General features: G+C 45.4%; 1 protein-coding gene across 1 annotated transcript in view; it reads right to left on the reverse strand.

Annotated features, from left to right (window-relative positions):
• LOC147659454 (uncharacterized) overlaps positions 1-17,860 on the reverse strand; it is a 235,237-nt gene that overhangs the window by 177,856 nt on the left and 39,521 nt on the right. Inside the window, exons 6-7 of the mRNA XM_086951744.1 lie at positions 11,921-11,974; positions 10,438-10,482 (exon numbers count right to left, since the gene is read on the reverse strand). Coding sequence (XP_086807870.1) covers positions 10,438-10,482; positions 11,921-11,974 — 99 coding nt within the window. The remainder of the gene's footprint in view (positions 1-10,437; positions 10,483-11,920; positions 11,975-17,860) is intronic.

A 17,860-nucleotide genomic window follows, 5' to 3' on the forward strand; every position in this document is an offset into this window, starting at 1 on the left:
ATAGTGTGCAGAGAATGTATGTATTGTAGACCATGTTGCTGCTTTGCATATGTCTTCTAGAGGAATGTTCCCTAAGGAGGCCATAAAGGCTCCTAGTTTGTGCGTGGAGTGCACTCTAGGAGGAATTGTAATTGTACGTTTTGCTTTTTGATAGCATATTTGTATGCATTTTACAATCCACCTAGCAATTCCAGCTTTAGAGATGGGGTTGCCTTTATGTGGTGGGGAGAAAGCTACAAACAATTGTTTTGTTTTTCGAAAGGTTTTAGTCCCATCAATGTAATATAGAAAGGCTCTTTTTACGTCTAGGATGTGTAGAGCTCTTTCTGCTACAGAGTCTGGGTTTTGAAAAAACAATGGCAACTCTACTGATTGGTTTAGATGAAATGGAGTAATGACTTTAGGAAGGAATTTTGAATTTGTTCTTAGGACCACTTTGTTACGGTGTAGTTGTAAAAATGGTTCTTGTATAGTGAAAGCCTGTATTTCACTTACTCTCCTAAGAGAGGTAATAGCAATAGGGAAAGCTGTTTTCCATGTGAGGAATTGCAGTTCACATTTGTGTAAAGGTTCAAAAGGGGGTCCCATGAGCCTGGTAAGAACAATGTTTAGGTTCAACACTGGAGAGGGTGGTAACATAGGAGGAATGATTCTTTTCAATCCTTCCATAAATGCTTTAATCGCAGGAACCTTAAATAATGACAGATGTTGTCTATTTTGTAGGTATGCAGCAATGGTTGAAAAATGAAGCCTTATAGATGAATATGCTAGACTACATCTTTGTAAGTGTAGAAGGTAGCAGGTAATATTCTGGATAGAAGCATCCAGTGGATCAATTTGATTATTGTTGCCGTAAATAGCAAATATTTTCCATTTTGCTGCATAACAGGCTCTAGTAGTAGGTCTTCTGGCTTCCTTAATGATATTCATATAGTCTGGTGGTAGGTTAAGGTAACCAAACTGTAAGACTTCAGGAGCCAGATCGCTAGATTCAGTTGACTTAGATCTGGATGTCTGATTTCTGCGTTAGCATGGATGGTGTCAAGACACAGTTTCTGGTGTGGAACTATTGACAGTTCTAGCAGAGTTGTGAACCACAGTTGTTGTGCCCATGTGGGAGCTACTAGGATCATCTTGAGAGACTGTTGTCTTAACTTGCGTACTACTAGTGGTATTAGTGGGAGTGGCGGAAAAGCATACGCAAATCTGCCTGACCAGTTCATCCATATCGCATTGCCTTTGGACAAAAGGTGTGGAAACCTGGCGGCGAAGGTTGGGAATTTTGTGTTTTCGTGTGTGGCGAACAGATCTATATTTGGATGACCCCACTTGTGAAAGAATGGCAGAAGAACTTGCTGATGTAGTTCCCATTGGTGAATCTGTTGTGTCTGCCAACTTAACAGATCTGCTATCTGATTGTGAACTCCTGGAAGGTGTTCTGCTAGCAGATATATTTTTTGTGGTATGGCCCATCTGCAAATGTTCTGTGCAAGCTGGGACAGTTGCAGAGAGTGTGTCCCCCATGTTTTTTAATGTAGTACATGGCTGTCATGTTGTCTGTCCGGATCAGGACAATCTTGTTCTGTACATGTACTTGAAAGGACTTGAGTGCTAGGAATATTGCAAGCAGCTCTAGGTGATTGATGTGGAGCATTTTTTGTTGAGTTGTATGGTGTAGGAGATGGGCTCCCCATCCTGTTAGGGATGCATCTGTTGTAAGTACTATTTGTTGAACAGGCTCGAGGAACTGCAGCCCTCTGGACAAGATTTGAAAATGATCTGAGTGTATGTATAGATTGAGGGGCCTGAGGTCTAGAATTGGTCTTAGTGTCCGTCCTTCTTGGGTATTAGGAAATACAGCGAGTAAACCCCTGTTCCTTGATGTTGTAATGGAACTATTTCTATTGCGTTTTTTAGAAGCAATGATAGAACCTCTTGTTTGAGCAGCGTTAGATGTTCTGTAGACAATGGACACTGTCTGGGTGGTATATGTGGAGGGGTAGCTGTAAGTTCTAGGCAGTAGCCATACTGGATAATCTGTCTTACCCACTTGTCTGTTGTGATGGAATTACAGACAGGTAGGAACTGTGTTAGTCTGCCCCCTACAGGAGTGGAATGCTGTTGGGGAAGCAGAAGGAAGTCACTGTTTTGTGTTGGGAGAGGCTTGCTTATTTTTATTTCCTTGACTTCTTCCCTTATTGTTGTTGCCTCTATAGCCTCCTCTAAAATATCCTCTATTGGAATATGTTTGTGTATTGGTTTTAAAGGAAGCTGAATTGTCTGCTCCAGCTTGTTTGGAGCCTCCTCTGTAAAAGGAGAGACGAAAGGAGCCTCGTGCTTGGGTGGCTTGCAGAGCTCCCATAGATTTGGCTGTATCAGTGTCTTTCTTCATTTTCTCAAGTGCTGTGCCCACCTGTGGACCAAATAATTGTTGTTGGTTTAATGGCTATTTTAAGATGGATGTTTGCACTTCCTGCTTAAATCCTGAAATGCGTAGCCATGTGTATCGTCTAAGTAGGATACTAGTGTTTATTGCTCTAGACGCAGTGTCTGCTACATCTAGTGCGCACTTGATTGAGGCATTTGAGATTAGCTTACCCTCTTTTATAAGGTCATTTGCCTGTGCTTTATATTGGCCAGGTATATGCTGTAAAAGTGTTTCTAACTGATCATAGTGAGCCCTGTCGTATCTTGCGAGGAGGGCTTGTGTGTTAGCTATGCACCATGTATTGCCAGCTTGGGCAGCTATTCTCTTGCCTGAAGCGTCTATTATGTTTGACTCCTTATCAGGAGGTGGTGCTGATGTCTATGAGTTGGCTCGCTTTATGGCGTTTGAAACGACTAGGGAGTATGAGGGTAGCTGTCCCTTAATGTAGGCAGGATCCCCAGGAGCAGGCATGTACTTTTTCTCTATTCTTGGATTCATGATCCTAGCTCACACAGGATCTTTAAAGACTTCTGGGGCATGCTTAATGACCCCTTTAATCATAGGTAGTATTTGAACTGACTTTTGGGAGTGTTCAAAAGTATCTAACAAAAATCTTCTTCTGCCTAATCTGAATGCATTGTGACATTATGATAGATGGCAGCCCTATTGAGTAAGTGTCCAAAACCGATATTATCTTCTGGAGGAGATGGTTTGGATGGGTATGGTTGTGGATCTGGGATATCTGGTACATCCTGTGGGTTTGGATACTCCTAGTCTGGTGTATCACTTGGGTAGGGAAAAGGCTCATCTGGGTCTCCCCCTTCCCCTAGGTTATACTCATCATCATTCTGAGGTGGTGTATGTGGAGGTGAAGAATGAGGCGGAAGATTTTGAGGTGAAAGGTTTGAAGGAAGAGGAGGTGAAGGAGAGGGTACAGGAGAAGAAGGGTACATAGGTGATGGCAGAATCCTTCTTCTTACATCAAAAAGTGCTTGCAGTGCACACCTTTATTCTTCCGTTTTATCCTTATTTTGCCATAGTTATTTCTGGATTGTTCTTGTTTGCGTGCTACCTGAGTTGCGTGATCTACCCTCGTTTCACGCCTTGTAAATGTCCAAAACAACAGAAGCGAAGTATCACTCCTAAACTAGGTGCACAGCTCCAAGTAGGGATTGTCCCATCTTCTTTTCTCTCAAAGTTCTTTCAATTTTTAGCCAAAATTAATCAAAGTACTCCAACATATTTGCTTCATTTATTTTTTCGTTTTATTCACACGTGATATGCTTATGAGCATTCATAAGCGTATCACGTATGAATGAAACGAAAAAATAAATGAAGCATAACATATATGTTGGAGTACTTTGATTAATTTTGGCTAAAAATTGGAAGAACTTTGAGAGAAAATTAGATGGGACAATCCCTACTTGGACAGGCACTGGAGGTGTAGGTGCTGTATCTAACTTCCTCTTTCTGTGTGGGATAGTAGAAACATGTCCTTTTTGTGGATCAATGTAGATCCTTTTTTGCAAAGGATCAGATTGAAAAAAGCTCCTCTTCTCGAGGAACCGCTTTCGGCGTTGATTTTTTCAGTTCCTGGCATGGTTGTAGCTTGTCTTTAGTTTTAGGAGCTGGTTTAGAGTCCTTTGGAGTAGTTTTCGGCACCACAGATATTGTCCTTATGGTCGAGGCCTGTTTTGTGGGCTTGGAAGCATGGGAAGCAGGCTTTGTGGGTTTCGGCACCGAGGATTTCGGGCTAGAAGCTGTTTTGGTCGGCTTGGAAGTGTCGGAAACAGGCTACATTGTTTTCGGAGCTGTCTTGTCTTTAGGAGTCGACGGTTTCTGAGTGTGTTTCGGAACCGGGACGTCTTTCGGTTTCGGTGCCGAGGGAGCTGGTGGTATCGGCACATGCAGTTTGCTCGGTATGGAGCTACCGGAAGACTTTAATATTTTCTTTGGAGTCGGGCTCGATGGCGGGGCTTTCGAAGCAGTGTTTTGGTCACGACTGGGCCCCGAAGGCGGAGTTTTGACCTTTGCCTTCGATTTAGGTGTTGGTGCTGGGGTAGGGGCAGTAGTACTCACGCGTTGACCCAAAGGTATGGAGTCATCGGAGTTGTCTGCCTCAGATACGATTTGGAGATCATCGGAATCTTCCTCTGGGACGCATGGAACCTTCGTCGAAGATATCCACCGGTTCCGGAGCCGATCTCTGCATATCATGTCGACGGGCCCTCCGATCTCGAAGGATCTTTTTGGATCGAAAGGATGCACAAGCTGTACAGCTTGATTCTTTGTGTTCTGGTGATAAGCACAGGTTAAACACCTCGTGATGGTCGCTGTGTGGAAATTTTGCTTCGCTCTCGAGGAATCTCTTGAACGGCGTCCTTTCCATGAGTTGTAGGCCTCACGGCGTGGATAGGCCCAAAGGCCCGTGTCTACGACCGGAATCGATGTGATGAGATCGAGTCGATAGTTATTGATATCGGAAGATGTTTGGTAAAGTTTTTACGCGTCAAACTACTGGAAAAGTAGATTTAGAAACAGAGCGGAAAAGTTACATCCGAACCCCATGGCAGAAAAAAACAATCTGAGGATGGAGTCGATGCCCATGCGCACTATCGTCCAAGGGAGGAGTCACCCACCTCGTGACTACAAAGACTTCTTCCAAGACGACAACAACATGCAATCATCCGAGCCCAACACCAGGTGGTGATCTAATGCTCAGTGTGAGATCTGCAGCTCATATGCCTCGAACTGCATGTTTTCAATATTGTAACAGCAGCAGCTCACTAATATTACTGTAAATAATCTCTTTGATACCCTATCATTTCTCATAAATGAGGTCCTGTTTTGATCTAAAAGAAACTTCATTTACGGATGTTGAATGAAACATAAAAACAATATTTCGCAGCAAAATATCTGTAATAGACTTTCACACACCACTCACATAAAACTTAAAGAGAAACAGTATTTAAAACAATCTGTTGAAGAATTATTCAAGGCCATAATGGCAAGCCTCTGCAGAACAGAGCTGGCTTTATCAGGGAGCCCCCTGAAAGGCTGGGGCCCAAGGCTAGAGCCCACTGTGCCCATGCCTAAAAACCCCTCTGCCTCCCTGCCCTGGCCCAAACATGTCTGGGGTCACAAAGTACAAGTGCCAAAATCCTTTGTGAGTGTGCTGGGCAGAGCCTTTATGATATATGTAAGTGGGGTAGTCACCCCTAAGGGTGACTACTATGTATTAATAATGAAGATTTAGGCCTGGCAAATGGAGGAGTAAGGCAAACGTTTTGAGAGAAGACAACCTTAAGGGTGACAGGTCTAACAGCTGACCTCAAACTACAACTGCAAAGGAGGTACTTTCTTCTATTGGTAGCCCTCTATCTTGGAGGAGTTATCATGCCCATTGGGGTCTGTAAATCAAGGTATAAGGCATCATCAATGTTATACGTGGGGACGTAGCCATTGCTCTCACCTTCATCATCCTCATTATCTTGGGGCATACCCTGCTGTTTCACAGGATATCAGTCAGAACCAAAAAGATAACAGAGCCTCTGCTGATAGCTGTAACATGGTAGATGCACAGGGTTAAACTAAGGCTGCTTAAAAAGAGATTGCATGTTGTCATTTCATAGTGTGACATTAGTTGAACTTGAACTTGTGTCAGTTTGGGATCTGACATGGGCATAAGGCACCAGGTACTCTCCTGGTGCTGATGGCATCAGCACTTGTGTTGGGGAAGTCTTTACAGGAGTCAGGTCCTAAGGAGGCAGATGGCGCTAGGGAGGGACCAGGCTGCAGTAACCAGATTGGAAGTTTCTGTGGTTCCATGCAACCAGAAGGCACACCAAAAAGAGCCAAAATTACACTGAAAATCTTCAGAAGGGCCCTTCAAAGGCCTCATTCAGGTTCGGGGTCAACAATGGCCCAGGGAACTCAGAATTAAAGGGACCTACTGTGGAATCCGTTCTGTGATTAGTGGAGTGCAACTTAAATTTTGATTCCCTAGTACATTCTCTTCAGAGGCTGAAAGAAGGAATATGGGTTGAATCCTTACATTTCATAACATGAGAGCTTGAACTTACCTAAGTATATTGAGAGGGAAGTGGAGTGGATGCTGGAACCTCCTTATGACAGGGCTCATTAACTGGAGTGAGAATTGAATATGCACAAATAGCACAACTACTTCGTATGTTCAATGACATAAAACTTCAGCTCCCATTCTCTACTTGCCACTGGGTGAATTAAAGAGCAGTTATCAAATGACATAAGAGTCGTGTCCTGAACTCAGGCACCACAGGTACAGCTCTTGTGGGTACATGACTAACATCAGCTTCTTGCTGTCATGGCATGGCTTGAATCCTGTATTTTTCAAAAGAGACATTGTTGCCGAGCACATTGTTGAAATCTTTGGAGCTGCCAGAAAGCTTGCAGAGTGGGGAGAGGATCTCTGGTACCACACTGGACGGTGCAGAAAGAAAGGAACTGGCGGACAAGTTACTTACCTTCGGTAACGATATATCTGTAAGAAACAGTAGTTAGTGTTAGATTCCTTACCTTAGAATATTCCTAGGCGTCCGACTGGATCCGGAAAGTTTTGCGTAGTAGTACCCCTGCGCGTCGGTAGGCGTCGTCTGCGGCTCCATGTCTGTCGCCGGCGTCGTGATGGCTGGGATGACGTTGTCGGAGTACTTAGACGCCGCCCTCACACGCTAACGTCAGTTCTTGTACATAGCTTTCCGCGCCAGGAAAGAAGAGCCATGCCAGAGACCGACACTGGTGCCATGAAACTAGATCCCTCAAAGGGAAGTACCTTAACCCTAGATATCGGTTCGCAGAATGGGGAGGATGGGTGGGGCGGTAAGGAATCTAACACTAACTACTGTTTCTTACAGATATATTGTTACCGAAGGTAAGTAACTTGTGCATCTGAAAGAAACAGGTTAGTGTTAGATTCCTTACCTTAGAATAGATACCCCAACAATACCAACCCCGGTGGTGGGTCTGCGAACCAAGATCACACCAGAAAGCCCTGGAGAACGGAATGGCCGAAAAAGCCATCTCTCCGGACTTGGCTGTCCAGGCAGTAGTGTCTAGCAAACTTGTGCAGCAAGGCCCACGTAGCTGCCTGACAGATGTCCTGCAATGGAACTCCGCGACCCAGGGCAGTTGTAGCCGCCGTGGCCCGAGTGGAATGGGCCCTCAGCCCAACAGGGGGCTCTTTTCTAGCCAAAGAGTAACAGACCTTGATGCACAACACGACCCACCGAGAGATGGTTCGTTTGTGCACCGCCCATCCCTTCTTCGCACCGACGTAACCAACAAAGAGCTGGTCGTCCACCCGGAACTGGCGTGTGCAATCTAGGTAGAAGGAGAGCGCATGTTTTGGGTCCAGACGGTGGAGCCCCTCTTCCTCCTCCGAATGATGCGGAGGCAGAAAGAAGGTGGGCAAGGTGATGGACTGCCCGATGTGAAAGGCAGAACAACTTTGTCCGGATGGACAGAGAGGAAAGGAGGTTTAGAAGATAGAGCCTGGAGCTCACTCACTTGCCTCGCAGAGGTGATGGCAACCAGGAATGCAGTTTTAAGAGTCTGAAGATGAAGAGGACAGTTATGAAGTGGCTCAAAGGGAGCGCACATTAGATATGTCAGAACAAGATTCAAGTTCCACTGAGGCATCACGAAGGGAACAGGAGGAAACTTGTGAGTGATGCCTTTTAGGAATCTATTTACAACAGGGAACTTGAAAAGAGAAGGCTGATCAGGAAGCCTTAAGAAGGCTGAAATGGCCGAGATGTAGCCCTTAAGAGTGAGTGCCCAGAGCAGAGCCCTGCTGAGCGAGAGACAGAAGGAAGAGGAGAACCTCTGAAAGGGGGGCAGAGAGAGGATCCACAGCTTTTGCTGTGCACCATGCCACAAATTTATTACACCTGCAGGAGTATACCGTCTTTGTGGAGGGACGCCTGGCTGCCAGAATCACATCACAGACTTCAGGAGGCAAGTCAAATGGCCTAAACTGCCGCCGCTCAATCTCCACATATGTAGGTGGAGACTGGACAGGTTCGGGTAGAGGACCGTCCACTGCTGCAGTGACAGAAGGTCGTCCTGAAGAGGCAGACGAAACGGGGGATCGACTGACATGCTGAGTAGCTTGGGATACCAGTATCTTTGTGCCCAGTCCGGAGCCACAAGGATGACTTGGGCCCAGTCTTGCCGGATCTTCTTCAGCACTCTGGGCAGAAGTGGTATAGACAGAAAGGCGTACAACAGACCGCAGTTCCACTTGCGACTAAAAGGGTCGCCGAGCGAGTGCGGCCTTGGAAATTCCAACGCGCAGAAGTGAGGACATTGCGCGTTCTCTTCAGTGGTGAATAGATCTAACCAAGGCTCTCCCCATCGCTGAAAGAGACCTTGCGCCACGTCAGAGTTCAGACACCATTCGTGATCCATCATGCACCAGCGGCTAGTATGGCGTCGTGGGCGACACCATTGGTGACGGCGCCAGCGGAGGGGTCGTAAGGTCGACTGGCGACATCATGGATCCAGGCCTGGATCCTGCAGAGCCCTGCAGCGTCGGGACAGGAGTCTTCGATGGCGCCGGGCCGAAGCACCTGACGGCGCCGGGGTCAGAGCCGCCGGCCTGCTAGGGCTCCCAGACGGACCTGCGGGGCCCGAAGGCGCCTCAGCCGGGTCGATGGAGGGAAGCGGGCCCTCATGGCCGTGAGGAACGCGCTGATCTCCACTGGCGTCCCGTGCAGCCCAGGGACCGGCGGGTATGGAGCTGTATGCGGCGCTTGCGGCTCTGGTGGAGCCGCATGGGCGGTGTCGCCCGAACCCCCGGCCGCATTGAGCGAGCGTCGGGGGAAGTTGGAAGAGCAATGATGCCTCTTCGACTTCTTTTCCGAATGCCTCCACTTACCTGAGGACTTCAAGCACGACGAGTGGTGGTGGCTCGTCGAGCGGCGATGACTGCGGCCCCGCGACCAGTCCCTCGACCGCCTCCTAGACCGGGACCTCGAGCGGCGCGGGGCAAACTGCCGGAGCTCGAGCCACTTACGGGACCGCTCCCACCTAGCCTTCGAGGTCAAGGCCCGGCAGTCGGGGCACGACTTGTCATCATGGTCGGCCTGAGACAGTAAAAGCACCGAAGGTGGGGGTCGGCCACCGGCATCAAGCGGTGACAGTCGTCGCAGGGCTTAAAGCCAGGCATCCCTATTGGCACCGCGAGTCGAAGGTCGACTTGAGAAGTGATCCAAAATAGATAAAACAACTTAGTCAAAAAATGATTAGGAGTACTGCTTTTCCCGGATCTGCGGTTGCTGGCGCGGAAAAAAGAAGAACTGACGTCAGCAAGCGAGGGCGGGATCTAAGTACTCCGAAGACGCCATCCCAGCAATCACAATGCCGATGACGGACGCGGAGCTGCAGACGACACCTACGGACGCGCAGGGGTACTGCTACGCAAAACTTTCCGGATCCAGTCTGATGCCTGGAGATATTCTAAGGTAAAGAATCTAACACTAACCTGTTTCTTTCAGATGTCAGCATGCAGGGGTAGTGCTTATTTGCGGCTCTGCTCAATCACTTTCGGGTGGTATGGAGCCATCGGAGAGCAGCATGATGCCATCTAACAGCATGTGCGCGCAGGTACTGCAAGAGAGATCTCTGGATTGAGACAGGCACTTGAGGCATACTCTCAAGTGAAAAATCTGTGGTTAGAAGTATCTATCTGAATACCCTTTTCCTGGTACCTTTAGAATGCAAAATAATCAAACCAAATTGACAAAAGGAAACACAAGCATTGAATGATGCAAAATTGAATATTTATCTTGTTAACTGTCTGAGTACACACCCAGAAATATTATGGAAAGGAGTTTGTCATTTTCCAATAATCTGCGTCGATTATCACTTATGACTTTTAAATCACAAAACGAATATGATTTCACTCACAGGCTTCAGAGGAGCACCATAACACATGAATGTTAGTACACAAATTAGGGAGGTGCCTTTACCTGTGGGCCGGGGGGACCTCGCTCACCAGCTGGACCCTTTGGACCCTGCAGAAAAAATGCAAACATGTCAAAAAAGACAATGCTGTAAATCCTCTCCAAACATAGCAATTCAGAGCATAAAATGCTATGCAGGATCCTCAGCAATCTTGATTGAATGAGGTGAGGAAGAGCTAGAAAATATTACTTAACTGTAACAATCGGTTTGCAGCCTTTAGTGCTGCAGATTCAGATGCTGAGCACACCCTTCAATCTAGTGCTGGGTATAGATGCTGCACATTCATTTTCTTTGAAGAGCTTTCAGTTTTGAGGTAAATCGTGATACTTCCCCGGATGCCCACAATATTGCATTCCATATACTCCTCTTTAGATTGTGCTTTTCCACTATCTGGTTCGGACATACTCGCACTATTTTCAAGAGTACAGGGGCAAGGATATCTCAAGACACTGAAGACAGATCCATGAACATTGATGTTTTCAGACTGACTGTTGTATGGGTTGTATGAGATTGACTTGAGTGAGGGTATTAACAGTACACTGTTTACATTCTGCCCCTCATGCAATAGTATATTCCAGTGGAAGGAGCAACATCAGGTCTGAAACCTTGGTCTCCTGCCTGTTACTGATGTACCAACAAAAGTCAAGTTGGATCTTGAACTGGGACTAAGGATCATCTGCAGAGGAAAGTGTTCAGTGGAAGTAAAAGCTGGTGGAAAGGTCCTTTCTGTGAGATAAATGGCTGCCTTGGGGGTGTAATGGAATCTTTCAATGAAAAATAATGTCTCGTAAGTATAACAGCCTGTGAGTGAAAAGACACCCTTTAGTGACCAATAAAGGATAATCTTGTAAATACAATTCACCCTTCAGTAAGCAATAAAGGGCCAATCTGCGAGAGAAAGTGTGCTGTTCTATGAACTAAAGAGGGCAGGTTTGTGCTTTAAAGGACACTCTTCAGGATGAGACTGAGTTTTAGATTGAGACTATGAGCGATCTGTGACAGCATAAGAGAGCAAAAGGACTCTTTAGAGTAAAATCAAGTTTGCGTATGTAACTCCTAAGAGTGCATTGTGATTGCAGACTGTAAAGCTAAAGTAGTTTATGCTTCCTTTGAGGAAAGAGGGGGACACACTGACAGCAAGTCAGCTCCAGTTTTCTCATTGCATTTTGGTAGATGTACTCCACAGTGTTTTTTAATTACTCACAAGTAGAAACGTGTTTGACACCAGTGTTGGCACAGCCAGTGCTTGAATTTATGGACTTGTTTCCGGATATGAGCCCTTCTTCATCAGAAAGTAGCAATTAGGTCTGGAACTGCTTGAAATGCCGCTGGTGGGATATCAAGGAAAATACCATTCCAAAGGATGCAAGTGCATTCCATAACTCGTCAACCAAATGATTTCTGGAGAAACACAGCAATCAAGGGGAAGGGGTAAAAGTGCCAGGAAATCATCACCAATTCTCCTACTGGATTCTGGCAGACGCTTACTTTTGGTCCTGGTTTTCCTTGAAATCCCTGTTGACCTTGAACGCCTGGTTCTCCCTAAAAGAAAAAAAGACGTTGATGGAATAACTTCACATCTCAGAGTTTGATTTAACCTCCAACATTTTTGTTGACAACATAAAGGTTTAGTAAGTGTGATTACTAACAAGACAGGTAAGGTGCTAATATGGAAACTAAGGGCCTTATTTAGTGTTTGGCAGACAAGACAGTCAGTCTCACATATGGGGGATGTACCTATGCCGTACGTTATGTTATGTGTATTTGTAAAGTGCATGAATACCCATGAGGGTATCCTGGTGCTAAGCATTTGTGCATGCCTAGCCCTGCCTATGATAGGTTTGTTAATTGTAAAGCCAGGTCTTCAGCTGGAATTTAAGAAGAGAGAAGGAGGATCTGATATGGAATGGAAGGCCATTCCATGCTTTAGGAGTGATGCAAGAGAACGCCCTTTCTCCTGATCAGATTATTTGTATACATTGGATGTTGGTGAGTAGGAGTCCTGCGGCGGCAAATTTTCTGGGTGGTTGGTGGAAGGAGATGATCTGGTCAGGCAGTTGGGGCCTAAGCTGTGTTGTGCCTTGAATGTGTATGTGAGGAGTTTGGAACAAGCACATTCATGTATTGGGAGTCAGTGAAGCTCCCTGAGATGTGGTGTGCTATAAATTTTATGTGGAAGGTTGAGGATGCGTCGGGTTGCCTAGTTTTGGATAGTTTATAATCTTCTAGTGAGTCGCTTGGTGGTCCCAGTGTAGAGGTTTTCCCATACTTTAACATGCTGGTGACTAGGGCATGAGTGTGGAAGCAGGATGCAGTGACAGCATCGACTGGTGCAGTCATGTCCAGTTTTCTGTACAAATATTCCAAGGGTTCGTGCATGGGTGTGGGTTAGAGTTTGACCGTCCACCAGTTGGTGGTCCATGGTAAAATGTTCTTCCGGAATATCACTACTTCTGTCTTGTTGATGTTGCACTTGAGACAGTTGGCTTACATTCAGTCAGCGACCTCAGTCATACAGGCAGTGAACAGTCTTGTCTGAGAGGGAGGATATGAATGGTGTGTCATTGGCGGAGGAGAGGATATTGATGTTGTGAGTGCATTTGGTGTTGTCCAGAGGGATCATGTATGCATTAAAGGCGGTTGGGCTGACTAATGAAATTTAAGGCACTCCACAGAGGAGTTTGCCGGCTTCCCAGAAGTAAGGTGCAAAGCTGACAGCTTGTGCTCTATCCGTCAAAAAAGAGAAGACCTATTAGAGAGCAGGTCCTTGGATGTCAATCTCGTGAAGGCCCCTGATGAGGATGGGGTGTAGCACCATGACAAGAGGTACAGAGGAATGAGGTCTGCATTGTGTCCTCTGTCAAGGATCATGCGGATACAATATGTGGTGGGGAGGAGTGCTGTTTCTACACTGTGGCTGGGCCTGAAACCAGACTGCATGGCGAAGAGGAGCTGGGGGTTGCTGAGGTGGTCAGTGAGGCATTAGTTGATTAGTTTCTCTCAAAACTTTTGCAGGAATTGTAGGTGGGAGATGGGTCTGTAGACTGAAAAAGTGGATGGGTCAGTGGATGGTTTCTTGAGCAGAGACACAGTGGTGGCATGTTTCAGGTGTCCAGGAATGGGCCTGTGATGCTGGGGGCATTGAGGATGGGCGTTGGTGCTTCACTGATCATTATGAATCTTTGGTTGAAGGCATGGTGGGGAAAGGGGTCAGAACGGACCCCCTCATGGTAGTAGCAATTTTGATGGTGGTGAAGGTGGGTCACAATAAGGCTAGGGTTCATTTTTGGGCTGTGAATGGAAGTTGAGTTGCGACTGTGACAGGTTCTGGTTGAGGGTCGAAGCTGCTGTATATGGAGGTTATTTGTTACATAAGAATTCCAGGAACTTGTTGCAAAGGTCTTATGAGGGTGTGATGGGCTGGAGGTGTCAGGAGGTGATAATCATATAATCCGACAAAACAAAGCACTCAAAGTGGTAGTTAAACAATAAGTACAATGTCCAAACAGTAAAGACCTGTTTTAAAGAGCACAGTTCTTGTTTATTGCAGAGGGTAGACAGTCAAATAATCTTCAGATACAGATGATTCACAAATGAGTATTCTTCAGGGATGAGCAGCCAACATGTGTTTCGTCATTATGTAACATTTTCAAGGCTGTCAACTATTTACAAATAAGAAACATGTAAGATACTGTACATTAACGTAAAAGTTGTGAAGAGAAACATGAGAAAAAGATGACGAACCGAGACAAAGAAGAATCCATAGTCAAAAAAATTAATAAGAGTTAGAAATTGTATACCAGGGAAGTCGATCAGTAATGTGAGGGAAAGATACAAAGTTGATAGAGAGATCCAGTGAAAAAATAGAGACCAATTGTGAGATGAGAATTGTTTAAAACCTGGCAAAGTCGCATAGGTCAGAATGAGATATATTATGTCCCAATATCCTAATGAATCCTGATTAATAAAGAAAAAAGAGGTAGTGACTCCACCAAAAATGTGCAAAAGATATTTCTCAGCGTGACACAAGGTACAAACATAGCCCCAGCTTATGAATATATATGTGGGTATTCATTATTTTGGGAGCAACACAATCCAGGAGCAACACGTTGAGTAGCTATAGTCGTTCCACAAGGGGTCGCACCCCTGTGGAATGAAGTGATGAAACCAGACCTAACTGGAAAAGAGTACAAACACAAAAAAAAGAAAAAATATAATACAATGTCTTAGTTGGAAAAAGCCTGAGGAGAATAAATGTCACAAAGAAACATAACTCTCTCTCAAAAAAAGAGAAAAGTTCAGAATCACTCACTCGGTAGCCAATAATGTAGATGAAACCAAATAATAAGGTATGTCTCGCTGGTGCTAGATACAAATGTAAAAAGACTGCTACAGGTAAAATCACATATGTGCGATAAGCAAAATGATAGGTAAGACACAGATGGAATAGAAATCAAAAATGGGAAAAGAAAGAAGGAAGATATATATCTATGTTAATAAGAAAAAGTGTACATCATAGAGAGAGTAAAGGGAGACTAAGGCGAAGTGTGAGCAGGAAAAAGAAAATTTCATGCATAACAAGTAATGACAAATATAAGTGCTAGGACTTAGCATGAAAAGTTGCGTAAATACTGAGCCAATCGGGCAGGATATTTAAGAGCTAACTCCTAATACTGAAAAGGAAAGCAGTGAATAGAAACAGTCAAACAAGACCCAGGTGATCATATATAGTAAGAGAGTAGTTTACGCACTTACACAAGTAAGTATGAAATATCAAAAAAGTTATAAGCTCACAGCAACAAACAAGCATTGGAAATGCAATAGGTCTCGCATTAGGAAAGTTTGAGCTATTGGTCTTATAAATGATTTTTTTAAATGTATGTGTTGTTTTTTAAAATAGCTAAATTAATAGCTTTGTCATTTACAATGCCAATAGTTATAACTTTCGCAAATTTGACACCTATAGCATTTGTAATGCAACATGATTTGTATTTACGTGACTTAGATGTATTGATATTACAAATAAGAAGGGCTTTTAGTTTTTTTTAAATTAATACTTAAATAATTAATTTAATTTGTAATGGCAATAGCTTAAACTTTTGTAAATAACTTTTGTGAAGATTATGTTCAGTGTTTTTTATTGTGACAAAAATCCAAGAACAGAAGTGAAATATTAACATCTTTTTGTGATTTGTAATAAAGTTTGAAAGCTTGAAAACAGCTTGAAACATTGAAAGAACATATTTGAACAAGTGATGCTGTGGTGGTGCTGAATGATGCTGTGGTTGCGCTGAGTGATGGATGCTGTTGTTGCGCAGAGTGATGCTGTTGGTGCGCTGAGTGATGCTGTGGTGGTGCTGAGTGATGCTGGGGTGGCACTGAGTGATGCTGGGGTGGCGCTGAGTGATAATGTGGTGGTGCTGAGTGATAATGTGGTGGTGCTGAGTGATGCTGGGGTAGTGCTGAGTGATGATGTGGTGATGCTGAGTGGTGCTGTGGTGGTGCTGAGTGATGCTGAGTGATGATGTGGTGATGGTGAGTGGTGCTGGGTGGTGCTGAGTGATGCTGTGGTGTTGCTGAGTGATGCTGTGGTGGTGCTGAGTGGTGCTGTGGTGGTGCTGTGGTGGTTCCGTGGTGGCGCTGTTAATGTGGTGGTGCTGAGTGATGCTGGGGTTGCGCTGAGTGATGATGTGGTGATTGATGCTGAGTGGTGCTGTGGTGGTGCCGAGTGATACTGAGTGATGATGTGGTGATGTGAGTGGTGCTGAGTGATGCTGGGGTGGTGCTGACTGATGCTGTGGTGTTGCTGAGTGATGCTGTGGTGGTGCTGAGTGGTGCTGTGGTGGTTCTGTGGTGGTGCTGTGGTGGTTCTGTGGTGGCGCTGAGTAGTGCTGTGGTGGTGCTGAGTGGTGCTGTGGTGGTGCTGAGTGATGCTGTGGTGGTGCTGAGTGGTGCTGTTGTGGTGCTGAGTGATGCTGCGGTGGTGCTGAGGGATGCTGTGGTGGTGCTGAGTGATGCTGTGGTGGTGCTGAGTGGTGATGTGGTGGTGCTGAGTGATAATGTGGTGGTGCTGAGTGCTAATGTGGTGGTGCTGAGTGATGCTGTGGTGGTGCTGAAAAAATGCGTCCAGCACCTGAGCTTAATGTCGTGTCTGCCGTCTTTAGTTATTTCAAAAATATTCACTATTAAAATGGTATCATGATCATAGGCGGTGCAGTTCCAATGTTCATAAACATGAAACAATACCCTGTGTTGGACAACTGTAGGGTTTGCAGCGTCGTGCCAGAGGACAGAAATAATTACCCACAGTCAAAGTATAACAGATAAACAGTTGGCAAAGGTCCATCAGAGCTCACATAACTGTAGCATGACTCGAAGCTCCCAGGGCCGCGAAGGAATGAGTTGTTAGGACCAGCAAGTGAGAAAGGGTTTCGCAGGCTTTACTACACGGGGAGGATGCACCACACCAGCATGAAATGAACAGGGAAAACATTTTCCAGAACAGCAAAAAACAAGTGTTGGACACATTATTTTAGCTCGGTGGAAAAACTGAAATGACATATGATACTGTATGCAGTGCAAGATAATAGGAGCGAGCGTTTTTGCCACACAACATTTTAACTATATAGTCAAAAATAAGTCTAAAAGTGTACAACAATTCCAAATCGGAAACAACCTGGTCAAATTCGCTTCCTACATATGTACAGGTCGGTCCATATTTAGCTTACATGGAGTACAGCCAACAGACACCAACTACGTGTGGCAGAGAATGAAGGAGAGAAGGTGCTAGCATAACATGCTCTTGGCATTGCTGTGGGGAGGGGGAGGGGAAATGCGAGACATGGCCGCCAAGACAGGATGTGGCATAACGGCTAGAGCGGTCGCTTTTGAAGCTGGGGAACAGAGTTTGAGTCTCGGCGGGAGGGTCAAGATCCTGTGAATCTGGGCAAATCACTTAATCTCTCCATGCATAACAAGTCGGGCAGCACAACAGGGACAGAAAAGGGAAAAAAAAGCGGCCGCGAAATGAAAGTAAAAAATGCGGCCGCGAACAAACGGAAAGTGCCATTATTGGGTGATACTGTGGGTCAGCCAAACATAAGATAAATTAAACATGCGTGGCTTACCAAGGTCCATTAGATGAGGTAAATGCAACTAGAAAAATAAAGAGAAAGGTAGGCGATTGTCAGAAGAAAGATGGGAGGAGAAGAGGCACAAAGAGAAATGGGGACTGGAGTCAGGTAGCGACCTTAGAAGCAACATACAACAGCAGAAACTGGCCGAAGTCTAAGGGTATGAGCGTATATGAGCGTTGCCGTAAGCTTGTAAGTCAAAGGGCTAGGGCTAGAGCTGGTGAGCGAATTCTCGCAAAGGCAATAAGGAGAGTGGCGGGCGGGCGCGGAAAAAATTCAAATGGTAACGCTTGGC

This window comes from Lissotriton vulgaris, unplaced genomic scaffold (genome assembly GCF_964263255.1).
Source record: "Lissotriton vulgaris unplaced genomic scaffold, aLisVul1.2 SCAFFOLD_1074, whole genome shotgun sequence".
In the NCBI taxonomy this organism is placed as follows: Eukaryota; Metazoa; Chordata; class Amphibia; order Caudata; family Salamandridae; genus Lissotriton; species Lissotriton vulgaris.